Here is a 19,571-nt window from a genome sequence, read left to right as displayed (position 1 = left end):
CCCCTCTTACAAGTTTATCCTGGGTCTGGAAAAAATTATGCTTGGGTCATGCCAGGGCCCAGCTGGAAGCAAACGTCCACCCCACGGGTTTGTTTGAGGCTGGTTTATATCAGAGTGTTTGTAGCAAGGTGATGGCAGTGATGCTGGAGACACCAGTGAGCCCAGCTCGGTCCATGGTGAAATCCAGTCACTACCCAAAGGCCCCAAGGCAAGATTCCAGCAGCTGTAATACAGGATTGGATTGGTTTAGAGCTCCCTCACAGGAAGACCCTCACCAGACACCGTCATGCTCAGAGGCCTGATACAGAAGGGCTGTGGAGACCCCCCCAGATGAACAGAGAAGTCTATTCGTACTGCCTTTAGTGGCGATTGAGAGTGGGAGAGGATTGGAGGAGTTATTTTACCTCTGAATGAGGATTGTTGAGAGAACTCCTTGAATACTGCCTCCGGTTCTGGTGTCCATAGCTGTGTCTACACGTGCACGCTACTTCGAAGTAGCAGCACTAACTTCGAAATAGCGCCCGTCGCGGCTACATGTGTTGGGCGCTATTTCGAAGTTAACTTCGACGTTAGGCAGCGAGACGTCGAAGTCGCTAACCTCATGAGGGGATCGGAATAGCGCCCTACTTCGACGTTCAACGTCGAAGTAGGGACCGTGTAGACGATCCGCGTCCCGCAACGTCGAAATTGCCGGGTCCTCCATGGCGGCCATCAGCTGGGGGGTTGAGAGATGCTCTCTCTCCAGCCCCTGCGGGGCTCTATGGTCACTGTGGGCAGCAGCCCTTAGCCCAGGGCTTCTGGCTGCTGCTGCGGCAGCTGGGGATCCATGCTGCAGGCACAGGGTCTGCAACCAGTTGTCGGCTCTGTGTATCTTGTGTTGTTTAGTGCAACTGTGTCTGGGAGGGGCCCTTTAAGGGAGTGGCTTGCTGTTGAGTCCGCCCTGTGACCCTGTCTGCAGCTGTGCCTGGCACCCTTATTTCGATGTGTGCTACTTTGGCGTGTAGACGTTCCCTCGCAGCGCCTATTTCGATGTGGTGCTGCGCAACGTCGAAGTTGAACATCGATGTTGCCAGCCCTGGAGGACGTGTATACGTTATTCATCGAAATAGCCTATTTCGATGTTGGCTTCACGTGTAGACGTAGCCTATGTGTTTAAACAGGACATGGAAAAAATTGCAGAGGTTGCTAATGAGAGCAACAAAACTATTTGAGGGCTCAAGAGAAAGGGCTTAGTGACACAAAGAGGTTGTTCTCGCTCTTCACGATAAGCTAAATAGATCTCCTCAGGTCTTCAGATCAAAACCTTGTCAAGTATAAATTATGGGGCTCAATTCACAGGGTGAAATTCTGTGGCCTGCTTTATACAAGTAGTCAGGGTTGATGATCTAGTCATCCTTTTCTGGAATTAAAAACATCTATTGATTATCTAGAAATATACATATGCGATACAGGGGAAAAGCAAAGCCTGAAGCAGTCTACATACAGTAATTTTTGATCGTGGGGTATAAGCTCAAGAAACAGATGGCATTTCAGCTGTTTCATTTTAAAGGAATCTGTTTATGAGACGTTAGATCAGCTCTTAGACATCCTGAGCTGGGAATTCCTATTCCCAAACTATTTTCTGACCGTTGTTAAGCTGATTTATAGTGGACAATTTCCAGATGATTCTATTTCTTTCCCGCCCCCCCATTCAATTTACTCAGCTTTGCTAGTAGATAATGAGTACAAAAGCAAAGGGACCAGCAGAAGCAGATGTGCCTGCGTATGGAAGGAGCCTTCAGGTCACAAGTTCACAGGATCGGAATCTCTTTTTTAATTCCTTCTCTAGATCTTAGGCATCCTGAGACAGTAGTTACATCTGCTTGTGTTTTAAGATTAATACTTAGAAATATTGTTGCATGCTACTCCTAGCACAACAGTAGTAGTATTTTTGAACAGCAAATGAGCAGTACAGTGAGGCACTGTTAGTCACACCACTGAACCTGTGTCACTGCTAGTTGCAAGTACATTCCAAAGTTCAAGGGGATTGTCTGGATAAACAATCAAATGTTGCACAGATTAGAAGGACACCATCCATCCCCTGTGCAGAACCCTTGCCCTAACCAGATGAGCAAGAGCTTTTCTCCCCCTCTGAGAAGCAGACTTTCCAGTGGCATAATAGATAGTGCCACTCCATAAAATTTTCAAAGCTGCTTCCAAACCCCCCTCGCCTTGTGGGCTCTGTCTTTGACCTCTCACATGGGAGTGTCACCAGATAACCTCTTGAGGTTCCTGCCAGACCTAAATTTTTTATCACCAGGTATGTGCTGATGTTTGGCCACTGCCTAACCTGGAGGAGAGTGTCCTGGCACGAGAAAGCACTGGTCAGTGGGACTCAGGAGGTACCCAGATGGTTGTTCAGCAGCCCAGGGGTGAGAAAAGTCACTCAGGACATAACATTCCAGGCTCATTTTCTCTGTGACTTATCATTGAAATAAATGCAGATGCAGAAGTTAAAATAAGCCAGTGCACCCCTCCAGCAAGAAAGAGGCAGATAGCTGGGGCACTGCACTACAGGAGGAGGCAGGGCACATTCCCAGATGGGCTGCCCAGGCTACCTGCTAAGCAGCAGGATGGTGAAAGGAGGCCAGCTCCCCCACTGGTCCAGGATTGCCCAAGCCCCTTAACAGAGAGCCATTTAGATAGGGTGGGGAAGCTAAAGTGCCCCCCACCACCACCGCAATGAAGCTGCTTGTTCTCCTTTCCCTCAGAGTGAGAGCAGAGCACAGTGTCTGTGAACCACTCTCTTCTGGCTGGGGAAGAGGGCAGAGGAGAGACACCCCCATGCTGGGAGCAAAAGGGAAGCTCCCAAGAGTGATGAAAGGGAACAGGAAGCAGCCTCCCCAGTACAACTCTACCCCCACCCCCAATAGTGCCTTTACCCCAGCACCCTGCCCTGAGCCTCTCCTCACATCCCAACCCTGAATCCAGCACCCCACACACATACCACCAGTCCCCTGCCCTCAGTCCTCACACCCTTTAGCTCCGGCAACCTCCACATCCCCATTTCCTGTCCTGAGCCTCACCCAGCACAGCCTCATACCTTAAGCTTCCCACACTTAGATTTCTTACAGGTACTGTAGTATCATAACCCCCTGCCCTTAGACACACCCCCACACCCCACCTGCTGAGATGCGAACAGTACCTGTAAGAAATTTAAGTTACTTTCGCCTCCATGGGTAGGTGCCTCTAAGGTTCAGTTGATAGCTGCCCCCTCCCCCGCCACCCCCACCCATCAGGTTACTTATTACTTCAAGCTTCCCCTAGCAAGCAACATGCATGCAGAAAACTCTCAAAACACATTCACTCAGACCTGCAGTTTAGGAAAAGACTGTTATAAAAACAAGTTTCTCTCTGCTTCAATGAATAGCAAAAGTTGTCTTGCTCCTTTCAGGCCACCTATGAGCCTTCTAATGGAAACATCACATGACACCAAAATATCATGAAAGCATTTAAAATGCTTTTATTACCATTAGAGGTCTAAAAGAGGAGTAAGAGGTAAACCTTGGTAAATTGCCAGTTCAATTTAAAAACCTCCACTCATACAAGAATGCATCCCAGAGCTCCACTTTGGATTTTAAATTCTACTAGCAACCCAACATGGCAGAGAATAAGCCAGCCATAATCATAAACCAAATACCACTCTGTCTTAGGTTTGGAGTTACTCTGGATTTACATTTGGTATAGCTGCAGTCCCATAGACTCTGCTGGATAGGTGACCTCTTGGTATATCTGCCCTTATAGACAGTCTTTCCTTCTGATCCAAGGTGTAGTGTCTTGGATAACAACTAACCTATTTTTTAAGATGTGGCCTGTGTGTGAAAGATTTAAATCATATTGCTTCACCTGTGACATTGCTACTTGGCACACAGACTGTTTGCTGCAGTGGAAGTGGTTGAGAGATTATTTTTGTAATGCCCCTACCCTGCTCATTTTGTGATTTCCTGCATGGAAGCTATAGGAATAAACAGCATGATAGCAATCTAATAGCTGCAGTAGCCAGACATTTATTTCACAGTCCAGCAGAGAGCACACAGAATCCAATTGGTCACTCTTGACCAAACTAAATCATTGCTGAAGAAAAACTGCTCCTAAAGCAGGAGCAACAAAATCTTCATCAGTTCCACTAATTTGCCTTCTCAGTCATTCTTTCTTCACCATCTGTCAGTCTTCTCCCCTTGATTAAAAGGCTGCATATTCAGTGGTCTGTATATTCAGGAGTCGGTCTCATTATTCAGGATGAAAATAATTTATCCTAGCTAGAGCAAATGAGGCTCTTAAAATATATTTTTAATATCTTAGGGACAATATGCACCTTATTGTGTTAAATATGACACTTATGTAAACATTATAAACTCCTTCCACACACATTCAGTCCTACAGTAAGCCACCAAAATGCATGAGTTCGAGTCGCGCTTAAAAGTGCAACTCAAAGCTACTGTCTGCCTGCCCAGCCAACCGGGCAGGCAGCCACAGTGGTATGGCTTCTCCCCAGCCTCCCCCAGCCCAGCACAGCTTCTCCGAGTTGGGGGTGGGGGGGGAGAAGGTGGGCAGGCAGCTGTGCCAGGGTCCCTGCCACTGCCAGGAAACTGCTCACCAGCTCTCCTCCACTTGCTGGAGCCAGGAAACTGCCCAGGGCTGGTGCATAAGTTGGGTCTACTACATAGGGGTGGGTTTGTTCAATATATTTTAAGCTCATGGAAAGTGCTTTAATTACAGCTCTAATGGATGAATTGGTCTATTAATCCAGAAAACAAATGTGGCATTAGCAGCATCGGTGCAATATTGTTTTAATATGCTTTTACTGAGCAGGTAGGATCTCGCCTCCATATGCCAACCAGCAAAGGCAGATGAGGCCAAGGCACAAATCTCTAATTTTACCCCCTCTAGCTGGCCCAGGAATATCTTACGTCAGTGCCCTCTTGCATGCAGGCCTGATGACAAGGCAGAGATCAATTACAGTAACAGGTGCACCTTCCTGCACAGCAGGAAAAACCATGGTTCTGCCTGGTTTTGAAGTGAAGAATTCTTGTGTTGGGGGAAATGTAATAATTTCAACACTACATAAATATTGACCAGTTTTTCTCCCTTCCTCATTTTCTGTCTACTTGGCAACGGACTTGTTGCCTGTAAGGATGGCTAGGTCTTCTTTAATGGTTTAAGGAAATTACATCAATAATTAGAAAGAACGGTTAGCATCCATCAGCATGGATTCCAGAAAGACATTACACTAAAGCAGACATGCGTGCAGGAAATGCTGCGATGTGGCCTCCGTTCTGTCCCAGTGACAACATGGTCTGCAAAAAGGTAGAACGGTAAGAAGGGAGAAAGCCAGTTTAAGCCCCATAAAAGGGTTATATCTTGCAGGGTGCTGAGCAGCCTCAACAGTCACTGAAGCCTTTGGACAGAAGTGTCCAACATTATGCCAGAGTGCTGAGTACCAGGACAGGATGAGACCTTGTGACCCAGCACAGCCCTACTTCCCTTTCCCAAGGGAATAGAAACAGTGTCAACAGGCTTCTTTTCTAAAGGAATTCAAGATAAAATTTCCTCTATCACCTGAGGTGCCATTTTCCAAGAGTCCCACCTGCTCCAGCAGAATTGAGTTAAGCATATAACCCATCTGTCAGGAGTGGTGCAAGGGCTGTGTAAAATTCTGTGCCGAGGTTTTGCAAATCAATGTTGCTGTCTAGAGCTGGTGTTCATGCTCATTCTAGAGCAGCAAGCTCTGCCTCCCCACATTTGCACTAATTGTTGACTGTGGCTCTGCAAGTGGCGGAGATTTGCCAGCACACACCAAAGACTCCAGCTCAAATGCGTGAATATTCAAAACTGTGGTTTTGCCTTTGTCACAGGCTTTGTCTCGTACGACGCCTCCCCGGTGTATGCAGGAGCCCTGTGCTCACATCAGCAACCTACTACACCCAGATAAGTGTCAGCATAGGCCAGGTATGCGAGAGTCTGCTCTTAGGCCCAGAAGTGACAGGTTCCTATGGACTCAGACTACCAGAGGGCCTTCAAGTGCGCACATGTAAACTCAAGTAGAAATGAGCAGCCAGTTACCCTGGCTTCAGAACTGCCCTGGCTACTTTTAGTCCCATTCAACACACCCTCATGAGAGGGGTAACCATGTTAGTTGGTAGTTTTACAAATGAGCAGTCCTGTGGCAGCTCACAGACTAAAATTCATTAGGTTATGAGCTTTCATGGGTAAAAATCCACTTCATCAGATGGAAATGGAGAGGAAAAACAGAATCAAAATCTGACTTTCCCTCTTCATTTCCATGTGAGGAAGTGGGTTTTACCCATGAAAGCTCATGGCCTAACGAATGTTAGTCTCTGAGCTGCCACAGGACTGCTTGTTATGCTTATGAGAATCACTCAGCAAGTGTATTACTGTAACTTTTGGGTTGTGGCCCACATTCCCGTCATAAGTTTCATACGGGCAATGGTCAAGGAAGCAGTCCCAGCCCCTCTTTGGGAGCTGAGGTTTGAAGATACCATGTTAGGCTTCAGCCTGCCTGCAGTTGTGATGAGATAGGGCTGCTTTTGCGTGGAGCAGTTCCTTAACCCTTTGGTGCCTAGGGTAATTGGTGCATCCTATCACAGGCTATGCAGTGTGCAGTATATTGGTCACTTACTGCAAATTAATGCAGTACGCAACAGAAGCAATTTGATGTTATTTATGAAGCCAACAAGGTGACATTTTGAAGGATTAATATGCAGTATTCACAGTGGAATACTTACAAGCTACAGAAATAAAACTGCCTGAAGACAAACAATTCAGCCTAATGAAATAACTAGGAGCTCTGTGGGCTCTACATAAGTATCCATATTTCTGATACGAAAGTGGAAAGGAAGTTATTTCACAATATGTAGATATGCTGATTATGAAATTACAGGAATTTGGGTAATAAAATATTGGCACTCTTTGCTTGCGTATATGAATGTATTTTGTTTTCGGAGGAGATTCTTTAACAGAAATTAGGGTCTCTTGTAGCTCTTATTCACTTGAGTGCTCCCATTGAAATCAATGCTCTTTGCGATATGAAGTCTGGTGGCTTAGGCTCAGACTTTAAAATACTATAAAAGAAGATTATCAATTGCTTATTGTTTTAGAAGCTGAGCTAAGGGCAATCCATTCCTTTTAATGAAAGAATAATATATCATGCTTCTGCCAGACACTGGGTTCTACTAGATTAATAAGTATCTAAAAAGGGGAAGATTCTTATATATGTGAGTAACAGGAGATAAAAGGATGAGAGAGTTTGAACAGCTTAGGAATCTTCAAAGATGTGACAGAGGACTAGATTTTTTTAAAAAAAAAAAAAAAAAAAAAAAAAAAAAAAGGCTTTTTGTCTTATAAGAAGAAACATTTCTTTGAGAACAAAAGGAGAATTTAAATTTCAGAAGTGATTTCTATTTCAGCTCACTGCTAATGGGATTTTAAACTCCTATAAACAAAAAACATGGCCTGATTCTGATACCCTTATGCAGACTGACTTCAGTGGAGATACTTGTCAATTCAAGTGCTATGCAATGTGAACCAGCATATCAGACCGATGTAACTAAATCTGTCTACTTGTCCCAGGTGTTGGAAAGAACCCAAAACACACTTCTTGTTCTTGCCAAGAAAATAATAGATCACAGGCTGCCATTAAGTTTAAAATCAAATATCTCATTTTAATTTTGTAATTGGTTCAGGATTCATGATGAATCTGATGAAGAGAATTTGGATGCATTCTTGAAGTTTCCTAATATTCCTAGTGGAATTCTAGTACAAATTGGTTCTGATTATGCTAGTATTTCAAATGTGGAACATTTTCAGAGGTCTGACATTCTTTGTCACCAATCTAACGTATGGTATACTTATCAGTGCCGCGCCTGTTGTGAAACAATTGCTTTAATCAGTCAAAGGCATCAAGGATGAGTTGCAAGTCTGGAACTCTCTGCTGACCCTCTCAAATCTGCTTTCTAAGAACTTATTTTCTAGGATCACCTTTTTTTTTTTTTTTCTGTTAAGAGACCCCCTCAGTCAAATATATTTTTTATGTATATAGGTCAAAGCACAAGTGTTTGAGACCTAACTTCTGTTCTGCTTCAAATGGCGGACAGTCTGCCTGGTGGTGTCTGTTTCCACACCAACATTCAGGATCATGTTGTATTTAGGATGGATGCTACATTAACACTTCCCTTTCATCTTTGCAAAAACATGAGTGCCCAAAACTGTCTGCATATTCATGGGCCTGCTTCTCAGAGGCTCTAGGTCCTTGCACCTACAATGTAAGCCAGCTGGGTAATTCAGGGTTAGCCTTTTGGAAAAAAGCTTTTCATTCTTGCTGTTGAATCCTGCAAGAATTTGCATAGTGTGTAGAAGGGAGAACAGTCACTGAAATCCAGTGCCAGCTCATTGGAAATGTTGCAAAAGTACAGCTGATGTAACAAAAAAAGTGAAGAGTTTTTTTTTTGTTTAAAAAAGCAATTATGAAATATTATTTGCAAATCAAAAATTAAACAACTTGACCAGTTGTAAGGTGTGTTATGTGTGTGTGTTTGGGTTTGTCACTTGTTCCACAGTACAGAGAAAGGGAAAAGGGAGACAGATCGGTCATTAAAACAGTTACCTTTTCAGTTGAAATAAAGTGGTAGAGAAAATGAAGATTGATTTTTAGCATGTTTTGAGAGCTGCTTATCATTGCTAGCCTGTAAAGCTTTCATATAATCAGTAGCCCATGGAAATTACTAGAGGTGAGATCTCAATCTTTTGGAAAGTTCAGATCCATATCTGGATCCAAACTTTGTAGTTGGCTTCTGTCTTTCCAATGAGCCTGTGGTTCAGAAACAACCCTTGCACTGTGCAACCTTCTTTAGGAGCTACCCTTAATAAATATCTGTTCTACTACAATATCTGCAGCATCAGCTAAACCCAAAAATGCATGCTACAGAGAAAGTGGTGAGCCAAGCATTTTCATTAATGCAAGAGTCAGGATAGGGTTGTTTTTTTGTTTTTTTTTTTTAAATAGAGTTAAATTCAGGAGACAACTTCATCTTTTATTACACACAACTTTGGAAGCACTTCATAACTTTTTTTTGGAAATCCCTCTTAAATGCCCATAGAGATCCTCAGTCAGCTGAGTGCTACTAAAAATAAATAAAAAAACATTTCATACAGATTTGAGGGGTTTTTCCCCCACCGTAGTAAACAGCGTCAAACTTACAGCCATTGACTATACGTATTGACATGAAGCCATCACGTATGTACTGCTCTATTATGGAAGCTCAGTGGGGCTACAAGACACCAACCGTGTAGCAGCAAGAACCTGTTAAATACTTCAGAAAATTCTCTGTTAACATCTATTCCACATATACCTTCACAGGACTCACAACGTTTGATTTGCCAGGAATATTTGTAGGAGCACATTTAATTTACTGTCAAGAATGTCTACACAAAAAGACTACAGTATTTATATGCATAAACACTCACTGGTATACAGAATGTGGGGCATATGTGGAGAGAACAGAGCCCTTCTGCAAGTCGCCCCGGCTCTTTATTGTCATTGCAGAAGGGTCAGCCCATTTCCTCAGCACAGAGGATTTCATCCTGGATCACAACATGTCTTAGGGAATGCTACAGCCTGGCACAGGTCCCAGCTCCTTCCCTCCCAGTCCACTTTGAGAGCACAGGCTGCTTCAGCAGCTTTCATGCCTCAGGTCCTGATCCTGGACATCTGCAGGGCCACGACATGGTCCTCTGTTCGCATCTTTGCCAAGCACTACATAGTAACATCAGGCCAGAGAGGATGCTGCCCTGGGTACAGCTGTCCTCCACTCAGTGGAAGGTTAGAACTCTGATCCCACCTCCTGGGATCTCTCTTTGGAGTCACCTACATGGAATGGACATGAGAAAGAACTCGAAGAAGGAAGAAAGAATGGTTACTTGCCTCATAACTGTTTTTCTTAGATGGCCTGCTCATGTCCATTCCAAATCCCTCCTCGCCTCCCGTTCCTTGGAAGAGTCCAGTAAGAAGGAACCAAGAGGGTGGAAGGCCAGCAGGGGTATACAGCAGCCAATATACTGGCACCACTCCAAGACATCTCCCTGCTGAGCCACCAGGTACTGGTAAGGGAAAAAGTTTCCAATGCCACGTGCATGCTATGTGTTCACACCTCTGTGGAATGGACATGAGCAACACGTCTCGAAGAACAACCGTTACAAGGTAAGTAACCATCTTTCTAGCCTTGGAAGTGCATCTGTGCAAGGAAGTTTTACTGGCTAGGAGCCAGGACATTGTTAGTCTTCAGTGATTTCAGGCGGGTGTGGGGTATGGGGGAGAATCACCACAATTCCAAAAAGGTGATCGTTAGGGGCAAGGGGTCATCGGTAAAGTGGAAACGACCGGCCAAGGTGAAATCCATTTGTAACTTATTGCTCAGAATATCTGTTGCTTGTGCAGCAACTTTGTTTGATTAAAGTCTGTCCCTTTCTGCACCATTTATTCACTCTCCTCTCTTTCCTGCACAGAGGTTCATGCCAATCAAAGCGGCCCTCTCAGTGAGTTTCCTGGCTACAGTGAAAACAGCAATGATACCAGCTTGCTGGTCTCCCCTCTTCTGGTAGCAGGAGTAGTGATTGGACTGGTGCTGTTTCTATCCTGTGTGACAATCATTGTTGGCAGCCTGCGAAAGGATGGACGTTTGAGACACCCACACCTGCGGAGGGACTTGAATTATGGTGAGATAGATCTTTCCCATCCTGTTGGGCTGCTCCAATGGATAGCGAGATCATGGCTCTGCAGCAACTGCAAAGCCAACCATTTAAAAAGATGAAGGAAGATAGTGGTTGTCTTGTTCAGTGCCTGCACAGAGATGCAGCTACAGTCAGATAATGGGAGCTACATTTTAAAGTAGTCAAAATGAATATGTAACTGCACAGCTCCTGATTGTCTGGTTGCTTAGTTTTCTTTGATCTTGCACCTATTCGTCTCTCTCGTCCCCTGATTTCCTCCTGTACTCTGCCATTGGTCTGCGGCTCCAATTTAGAGAGCCAGGATAATAGGTTGAACCTTTCTAGTCTGGCACTCTTGGGACCTGACTGATGGCAAACCAGAGAATTTGCAAAACCACAGGAGTTCAGTACTGTCTGGCTGCATTGTTTACTGGGCTCTTGAATGACATTTGGGGTAAATTAGAGCTGAACAGCAGCACAGAACACAAAGCCAGGACTGGTGGCTGTAAACAAGCTTTATGGGACAGTAGGAAACTTGGCCACACTCATGGTAAGTGAACATCTGGCTGGACCATGGATGCTGCCCAACCAGAGAGCGCTAGATGAGAGAGGCATAACCTGTAGTAGTTTCTAAAACAGTAAATAATGGAGTTCAGTCTTCCAGTGTGTAGTAACTTTGAAGATTGCCCTTTTGTTTTCTGTAGAAGTGGAAAGTTAGATTTGATGCTGCTGCCCTGGCAGGACATGAGTTACATTACATTTTACATAGCTCCTTCCCCCGCCCCCCCCCGCCCCAATCAGCACTAATCACATCCCTTTCCCCACCCCTTCTTGTGACTGAAGATTGCAGAGTGTTACAACTGGGGGTGGAGGAATGCCTCTTACTGAAGTTTACTGTGTTTCTGGAAGGTGCCTCTCAGGCCACTTAAAACTACATTGAACCAAAGCTTGAGTCTACTGAGGTAATTTACAAAGCTCCCATTTAAATTAATTAGGACTTCCATATGGGGCAATATTTGGCAGCTTTGCTTTCTATCTATATTTAATGGATGTGTCTGCAGTCAGCTTCTCCAAGTAATTCACTCCCAACATGTAAATATTGGGAAGGGTTTTGGACACAATTTTAGTTCCACATTGCTCATAATCCCAGCCCACCAGAGATAAATGGAGAAGCTGTTTCTGCTGTTTGAGAGACCTGTGTTTTTTCCTGCCTTTTCTTCTTTTGGCTTTGAAGCAACTGGGGTACTTATCCCTTAGCTATATCAATGAAGTTGGTAAACAGATGTTTTGCCCTTATAAGGTGCTGTATATTATATAACAAGCTGTTTGCACAAAAGTGTCTGTTAATTTCAACCCCATACCAGCAAGAAAGGTGGAGGGGAAGGGGGAAGTCCCTAAAGGCAAGGGCAATCTAAAGAAAACACATTTTCCCATTTTCTACCTAAGTGCTGTTCTTCAAAAAGAGTTCAGCAGCATCTTTGGAGGGGGGTGCGGGGGCAACAACCCACAATTTTGCTCTCAGTGGTGCTCATTCACCTAACTTATGGTTTTACCCAAGCAACCATTATGACAGCACCTGGGCACCTTGCATTGGCTCCAGTGATAGTGCCAAGAATCACTATGAATCAGGCTAAGTTTACTAAGCCTAGGAGACATGTAGTGAACATGGTGCCCTGAATCAATTCCTGCTGGAGTTCCACTGGTAATCAGTTAGCTCATTAAACTGACCCTGAAGAGTGAATTGGAAGTATGCATAGATAAAAACAGCTTGAGGAAGATACAAACATTTCCCCTCCGCCGCCCGAGTTGGGAGTGCATCCTGACCCTTAGCTGATGATCGTGCAGACACAAAATTGTTACTGTGGGAGAGGGAGAGAGACTACCCTCAAAGAAAAAAAAAAAATATATTGAGTCTTCAGTACAATTGCATCCCTAGTTCATGGATCTCAGGTTGGAGTTGCTTCAGTTTGGAGGGTACTTCTTACAATCTTTTATAGCTACAGCTCTGAACACTGTTAGGAAGTTTACACCACTGCTCTGTGTTTGACAAGTCATCTCAGTATAGGTAACCCCTAGTAGTTAAATTTTGTAAAGAAACAAAAAAAAAAAAAAAGTCTACATTAAAAAAAAAAACCCACCACCAGATATGAAAGCAGCAGTGCTCACAGGTCAACATTCCAGGGTCAGAGCCTCAACTGGCATAAATTGGCTTAGTCCCAATGACTCTGGTAGAGCTATGCTGGTTGATATCAGCTGCAGATCTGGCCTTTGACTGAGTAATCATTGTGAGGAGCCACTTTTCAACGCATCTCACAGATTGCTTCCCACTTGTTCAACTGGCGCACAGGTCACTGCAGCTACCTTTTATTTTTCAACACACTGTTTTTCTACAGAGAGTTAAACTGCATCTGCGAAACTTGACTGTCCTTGTCAGCTCACTAAAGAACAGGCCTGGCCTGGCCGAGTAATGCTGACATTCTATGAAGCGCACCTTGTGGTGGAGTAACCACCTGCAAAAACACACTCATTGTGCATGATGTCTCTGACATTAAACAAGAGAGACAATAAGATCGTCATCTTATTGGCACTGTAAGGGGGTCATGGACCATTTTCCCGGGTTATTTTTGTTCTTATTGTAAAGGTTTTCTTACTGCTTTTTTCCAATCTTTGGTCTGCAGGTTCTTTGGTGCTGCTATATATGAAATTGAGGCGAGCTTTACTGGTTAACTCTTAAAGGAGAGGGGAGGTCTGACAGCTACCCCAAAAAACAAGCAGGCCTGTAGCACCTTAAAGGCTTACAATTTTATTTATTAGCTAATGAGCTTTTAAAGGTGGGTAAGGTGAATATTCAGTTTTAAGGTGCCACATGACAGCTTGTTTTTTGTGAAGCTACAGACTAACGCGACTACCCCCCACCCCATGACAACTACTGTTAGAGCTGGGAAAGAATACTGAAGTCCTTTATTAGATTGATTTTTGCCTTTTCTGTTCATGAAGGGAGATCTAGAAGTTTGAAGTATCAGGTCAGAATATACTTTTTCCTAGTAAGTCCTCTGGAAACTCCCTTAGTACTAGCAGCCACATTTGAAATTCGTGCTGCTGAGCTACCAGGAGAAGCTGCAGACGATATCAGATAGGCACCCAAGCCACCTGCAAACACTATTCCCTCAAGAGTCTTAAGGAGATGCCTCAAAGAGAAGCATACAGAGTTCATCTCCCTCTTTAATAAACCTTATCCCATTTATCCCTACAATCTACTTGTCTTCTCTCTCTTCCCCCCCCCCCCACTTCACCCTTCGCATTCAGAGCGGTCCCCTTCTCCATTCCTCCCCCCCCCCCCACACCCTATTGTTAAAGGCTCAAATTTAGGGCCTACACTGCAGTCAAGTCTACACTGACTGCAGCACGTGTTGATATACCTATAGTAACTTTCGTCTACTTAGCTTAAGCAATAGCAGCAGGCAAGTCATGGCAGCATGGACAGCCACAAAGATTTTAAAAGCTCATTCAGAGCCCAGGATGTGTAGTTAAGCTGCCAGCCCTGTGCTGCTGCAGCTTCATTGATATTGCTACTCAGGTACATCTACCTATTCTGCAGTCACACCTCCAACCTCAGCATAGACATACCTGCTGATGCTTAAAGTCAGGCACCTACAGAGGAATGATCTGGTTTTCAGAGTATCAAGTACTTACACCTCCCAGTAACTTCAGTAGTTATGGAGAAGCAGGTCTAACATTTGAGACTGAGTGTGTAATAAAAAAATACTAGTCCTGTACACAATTTGGGGTGTAGCAGCAGGGGGTATATTGCTCACCCCACACGATGGATGCACAGTAGCTTAGTTTTTCTTGTCAGGCACAGGCTAGTCATCTGATAGGAAGTGTTTTATTTCCTTAAGACCTTGCCCCAAGATACCAACAACTCTGCTGTCTCAGTTATAAGTTATGGCAGAGCTGCAGAGAAGCCACCATGGAGAAAAGACTCTGTATTAATTGCTTGTTTTATAGCTCCAGATGGCTTCTCCTATGGTGGCTCCATTGGAGAGCTGAGATCCACCTGCACAGAGGATTTCCCACCAGCTTTTGACTTCAGTTCTTACATGGAGTCTCTCTCTCAGGTCAATGTCATGTATCCTGACTCACCTCCACGGTAAGCATGTTCTTGGGTTTCTGCCAGCCCTTTTTAATGGTTATTTACATGCAAAAGAATGTGATTATATGTGAATTTTGCTGACTGAGCTTCTGAGAAGTGTTCTGCTACCTAGTCATATGTAAATACCTTTTATTTTTAAATATTCAAAAAGGGCAGTATCCATATATTTTGCTAATTCTACTACCTTGTACTGAAAGCTATTGACTGAAAACTAGAGACCTGTTAACACAACATTTTGGCCATCCTGTTTCGCATGGTAGCTCAACAGCCTCACACTGTGGTTAAGAAGCCCTTTCTGGGAGTTCTTGGAGTCACAAGAATCAAGCTGGGAGAGAGCTGGATGAGTGGCAGAGAAAATGGGCTGTAATTGCTTCAATAACAAGTCCACAAAATGGAAATATACAAGAACCTGGTAAACAGGTACCATTACCTCAGAAGACAGATAAGGTGACTAGATACAGGACATGTAGCAACATGATCAACAAGCAAGAGAGCTCAATATCATTAGTACATGATTCAACCAGCTTTTTCCTGCTGCAATTGCGAGCTGCTCCAATTGCTTCCTCCCTTGCACAACAGACAACTTGGTCCCATAAGCCTGTTTTATATGGGTTAGAGCTCCATTTCTTCTGGCTCTGGCACCCATTTTACAGTTGAGATATCAACTCTCATTTGGAGGGATCATCAAGGTCATATCAGACAATAAATGTTTGTCTCCCTAGACAATGTGAAACCACTCAGAACCCTGCATGTAAATCCACAGTTCTAGGGTCTACTCCTGCAAACCCTTATTGATTGATGCATATCCACTGACAATACTGAGATAAACTTGAACATACAGGTTAACTACTAACTTTGAACCATCTCACTCCTAGGACAAAATAGTGGTTTATTAGTAGATAGTTTGCACAGGATTGGAAATGCCAGTGCACATGCACGCCCCCCCCCCACCACCATTCAAAGCATCCAGCAAGCTTTATAACTGGCCCCTCAAGATGTCCTTTGCGTAAGGGGAATTGCCAGGTGGCACAGTGTTGCCCTAGCAATTCTACACCACCCCTCGGGTACAGGCATGCCTAGCCAGAATCTCTTTGTACTTTGGCCATCCCCAGCTGCATTTGGGCTGCTGAGGCCAAGAGCAAACCTGGTATTATTTAAGAGCAGCCCTCAGGATGCTCTACACTGTACCAAGAGATGAGCCTGCACCTAACCAGCATTAGAGAGGCATAAAGGTAGCCAACAGCCACTGAGTTGTACAAACACAGTTGTATAGGTCATCAGCATTACATCCTGGCCCAATCAGCCATGAGTGTTACATCATAGCCAAAGTAAAAACAGTCCCAAGTTGTTTTTAAGGTTTTGCTTCAGTCTTACCACCATAGTAGTTAAATATGCAAGGCAAAAAACAAAATAAAAAGCCTACACTGAATAGTTTTTAATATACGAAATCTAAGTTATTTTGAGTATCTTAGCAACTTGGTTGGGGCCAAATCTTTGAAGGAGTTGAGTTTAGCCGATGGTTGAAAGCAAAGTGTGGAGAATTACATAGTGCAGCATTTAAGCTTTTGCTGAATGCTTTATAAACATCTGTTCATGGAAGTGTTGCAATACATATACTTATGTATTTGTATTGAGGGGTAAAATTTAGTATAGTCACTTTCATACCATGGCCACATGCCATAATGTTCCAATAGAAAGTGTGCAACCCAGCCAAGTTATTGTGATTTGGACTGAGGGCTCTTCTCAATGGCTACTAAGAGGTCTGTTGGGTTAGGGCTGGGCCAGTGAATTGAGGGGTGCAGGGAGGCAAGAGAAAGAGTTCTAGTCCAGGGTTTAACTTTTATGTACTGTTAGTCTCAATATTTATTAAGCACCAATCTTGGTATATGCACTAAATGAAAATTTTGAATAATAGGCATAGCAAAATGTCAGGATAGGAGAAACGCCATTAATTCAGCTAATTCACAGAGGAACATGTAGCATAATGCTAATCTAGGTACCCACACTCCAATGCTGCTGTTATGTCCGAACCATGAGGGGAAAAGGATGAAAAGCAGCAGTAACAGGCAGCTCAGAATAGGCATCATGGCACTGACACCAGTGATAAATTAAAACCTTGCTAGCATATACCTGAAGTGAAGGGAGTCTATATATAGAAGTGAATGTTCTAATGCCACAGGCAAACACCAGAAAAGTTAGAACAGCACTGCAAACTGAAACTGCCTCCAACAGGCCAAAACATGAGACCTGCTACACCATGACCACATCTCAAGTGTCACCGAGATGAGCATACTTCAACGTTAAAAAAAAAAAAACAAAAAACCACACACACACACCACACATTGTGAAAAATTCCTAGGAGCAAATCTAGAGCCAGTTAATGCCCAAAGGGTGACTATAATTGTTTCAGACTATTATTTCCATTATGTTTTATATTCACGTTTTAAAACAAGAAAGAGAGAGAGAGAGTGTAAGATTAGGTAGTTTGGGTGGGGCTAGGAGCAAACAAAGAGCGTGAACAGAATTTGTGTGTGTGTATAGGAGAGGGCTACATGCTGTACTAACCCATAAATATCTGGAGGAGGAATTAAACAGCCTCTGCAATGGGTGCCTCATTTATAATTCAGAGCTAGACAGCATCCCAGGATACAGGTGTGCCTGAAGTGCAGGAATTGTAACTTCCAAAATCCACAAGTCAGATTATACAAATAATCTTCCTGGTACAACAGGTGAATTTGTACAGCCCTGGCATTATTCAGATATGAAGGCACATCCTAATGGTCAAACTTACATGCCCTTAGCCATGCAAGTAGGGCTACTGAAGTCAGTAGTACTGCTCATCTGGATAAAGTTTTACACTATCAGGCCCATGACAGTGAAATCAGGGCCAGGGTTGCAGGGCCGCAGGGAGGACAATTTTGTGGGGTCCCATGCTACCAAGGGAATAGGAGTATGAAGCCAAATTAATTCATAGAAGCCAGGTTAATTTATACCCCGAGAGTAACTGTAATGGGAATACTACAGTATTGTAATCTGTAAAAATGGAAATTACCTCATATACAGAGGTTTTCAAATGGTGGGGCATGGCTCAGGCTTGTCCTTAAGTCCCACATGGCTACAGTTGGGTGGGAGCCTGCTTCTTAGTTTCTGAGCCCCAGCAAGTACATTGCCGGCCATGACCAACACCCACTGAGGTCAACTGGAATCAGTCTGAAGGAAGACAGCTTCCACTGGAAGCAAGGGAAGGGTAGCCTTTGTGAACAGAATACAGCTTTCCCTAAAAAACAAGACTAATTTAGTTAGAGAGAAAAGGGAGCTTGAGGAATTAAATTCAAAAAAGTTTCCCCAAGCAGCAAAAGAAAAGTTACAAAGAAAAATATAAGGTAAAAGTGGTTGTATGGAAGCATGCGAGAATGAAATATAACTGCCTACAGACTGCAAGACTGCCAGGGGCAGAAGTACAGCCCAGACATGCCCTATTTCTCCTGCCTAGGCCATCTGCATGGCATGGTTCCTGAAAAGCCCACTACATAACAGAAATCCTCCTAGGTCTACCTCAGACAGCATAAAGCTGGATATGTAGCTGGGGAACTAAAAATCCCCAACAGAAGAGGAGCATTAGTGTGGGGGAGGCGGTGGAAAAACAGAACCGCGATGTCACTAAATGCACTTTGACCTTCCTCTGTATCTCATGAATCTTTTGGAGAGAAAGACAGAATTCTTGTTCATGTGTCTCATAGCTCAGACTGAGCAATGAAGAGCACAAACACCCTAGATTTCCTGAGAAGGGAACAGCCTTAAAAAACCAAACCACACCACTACGCTTTGCTGTAGTCATTCACACAGCTCTCTAGTAGGATGTCCAGTGTCGACTACTATTTATAGGTCCTCTAATTGGGAAATTAATTCATGAAAGATGCCGTGGGCTGTTAATAATTTAATTGCTTTGATGTCTGAGCCTCAAATCTCATTAAGGGTTCAACTGGATTATCATTAGATATTTTTTCTAATAATTTCTTACATTAGATTGGGTGGCATACCAGACACCTGGTTTTGTCATAGTCCTGCCAATCACAGGGCAGTTAAACAGAAGCAGTTCAGTCAATTTGTTTTGACAGCCCTAAATATATGGTGTTCATATCCATGAACATCCCTTTAGGAGGTGTAATGACTTTCCAATTGATCAAGGTCTGCATGGATGTCTGTCAAATTGATTTTATGAAAGAAAATACTGACAGGTCTTAGAAAGAATCTAAAATGGTACTTGTGCCTCTTCCTTTCATATACAAGTAGATTTTGCAATGTGGGGGCAGTTTCAGATGGTGTTAAGTCTGTTACAAAAGAGGGTGAGTTATTTACTTCCAAGAATTATATGCATGTTATTGCGGAGAAAAAAAAAAAAAATCCATGCCACTTGGCACAAAGAAGCGAGAGAATGGAATTCTCAGCCATAAGAGTTACAAAACCAAAACACTGATCAGGACAAAATGCAAGACCCAGACCTTTGCAATAGGTGACCAATCACTATAATATGAATTTGCAGTGTGCAGCAGCAGTTAAAAAAAAAAAAAAACTAAACAAAACACTAGTGCTGTTAACCATTAAAAAAAAAGACATGTACATATATGTATTAAAATACAGTAGCATTATGATA

The 19,571-nt window shown here is 43.5% G+C and overlaps 1 protein-coding gene across 3 annotated transcripts in view; it reads left to right on the top strand.

Moving 5' to 3' along the window:
* BEAN1 (brain expressed associated with NEDD4 1) overlaps positions 1–19,571 on the top strand; it is a 108,599-nt gene that overhangs the window by 66,399 nt on the left and 22,629 nt on the right. For all 3 annotated transcript variants that reach the window (XM_075009196.1, XM_075009194.1, XM_075009195.1), the window contains 2 exons: positions 10,561–10,770; positions 14,773–14,914. In XM_075009196.1, coding sequence (XP_074865297.1) covers positions 10,561–10,770; positions 14,773–14,914 — 352 coding nt within the window. The remainder of the gene's footprint in view (positions 1–10,560; positions 10,771–14,772; positions 14,915–19,571) is intronic.

The sequence above is a fragment of the Carettochelys insculpta genome, chromosome 14 (genome assembly GCF_033958435.1).
Source record: "Carettochelys insculpta isolate YL-2023 chromosome 14, ASM3395843v1, whole genome shotgun sequence".
Lineage (NCBI taxonomy): Eukaryota > Metazoa > Chordata > Testudines > Carettochelyidae > Carettochelys > Carettochelys insculpta.
Note: the sequence above shows the minus strand (reverse complement) of the source record. Positions and strands in the feature narration are given on the sequence as shown.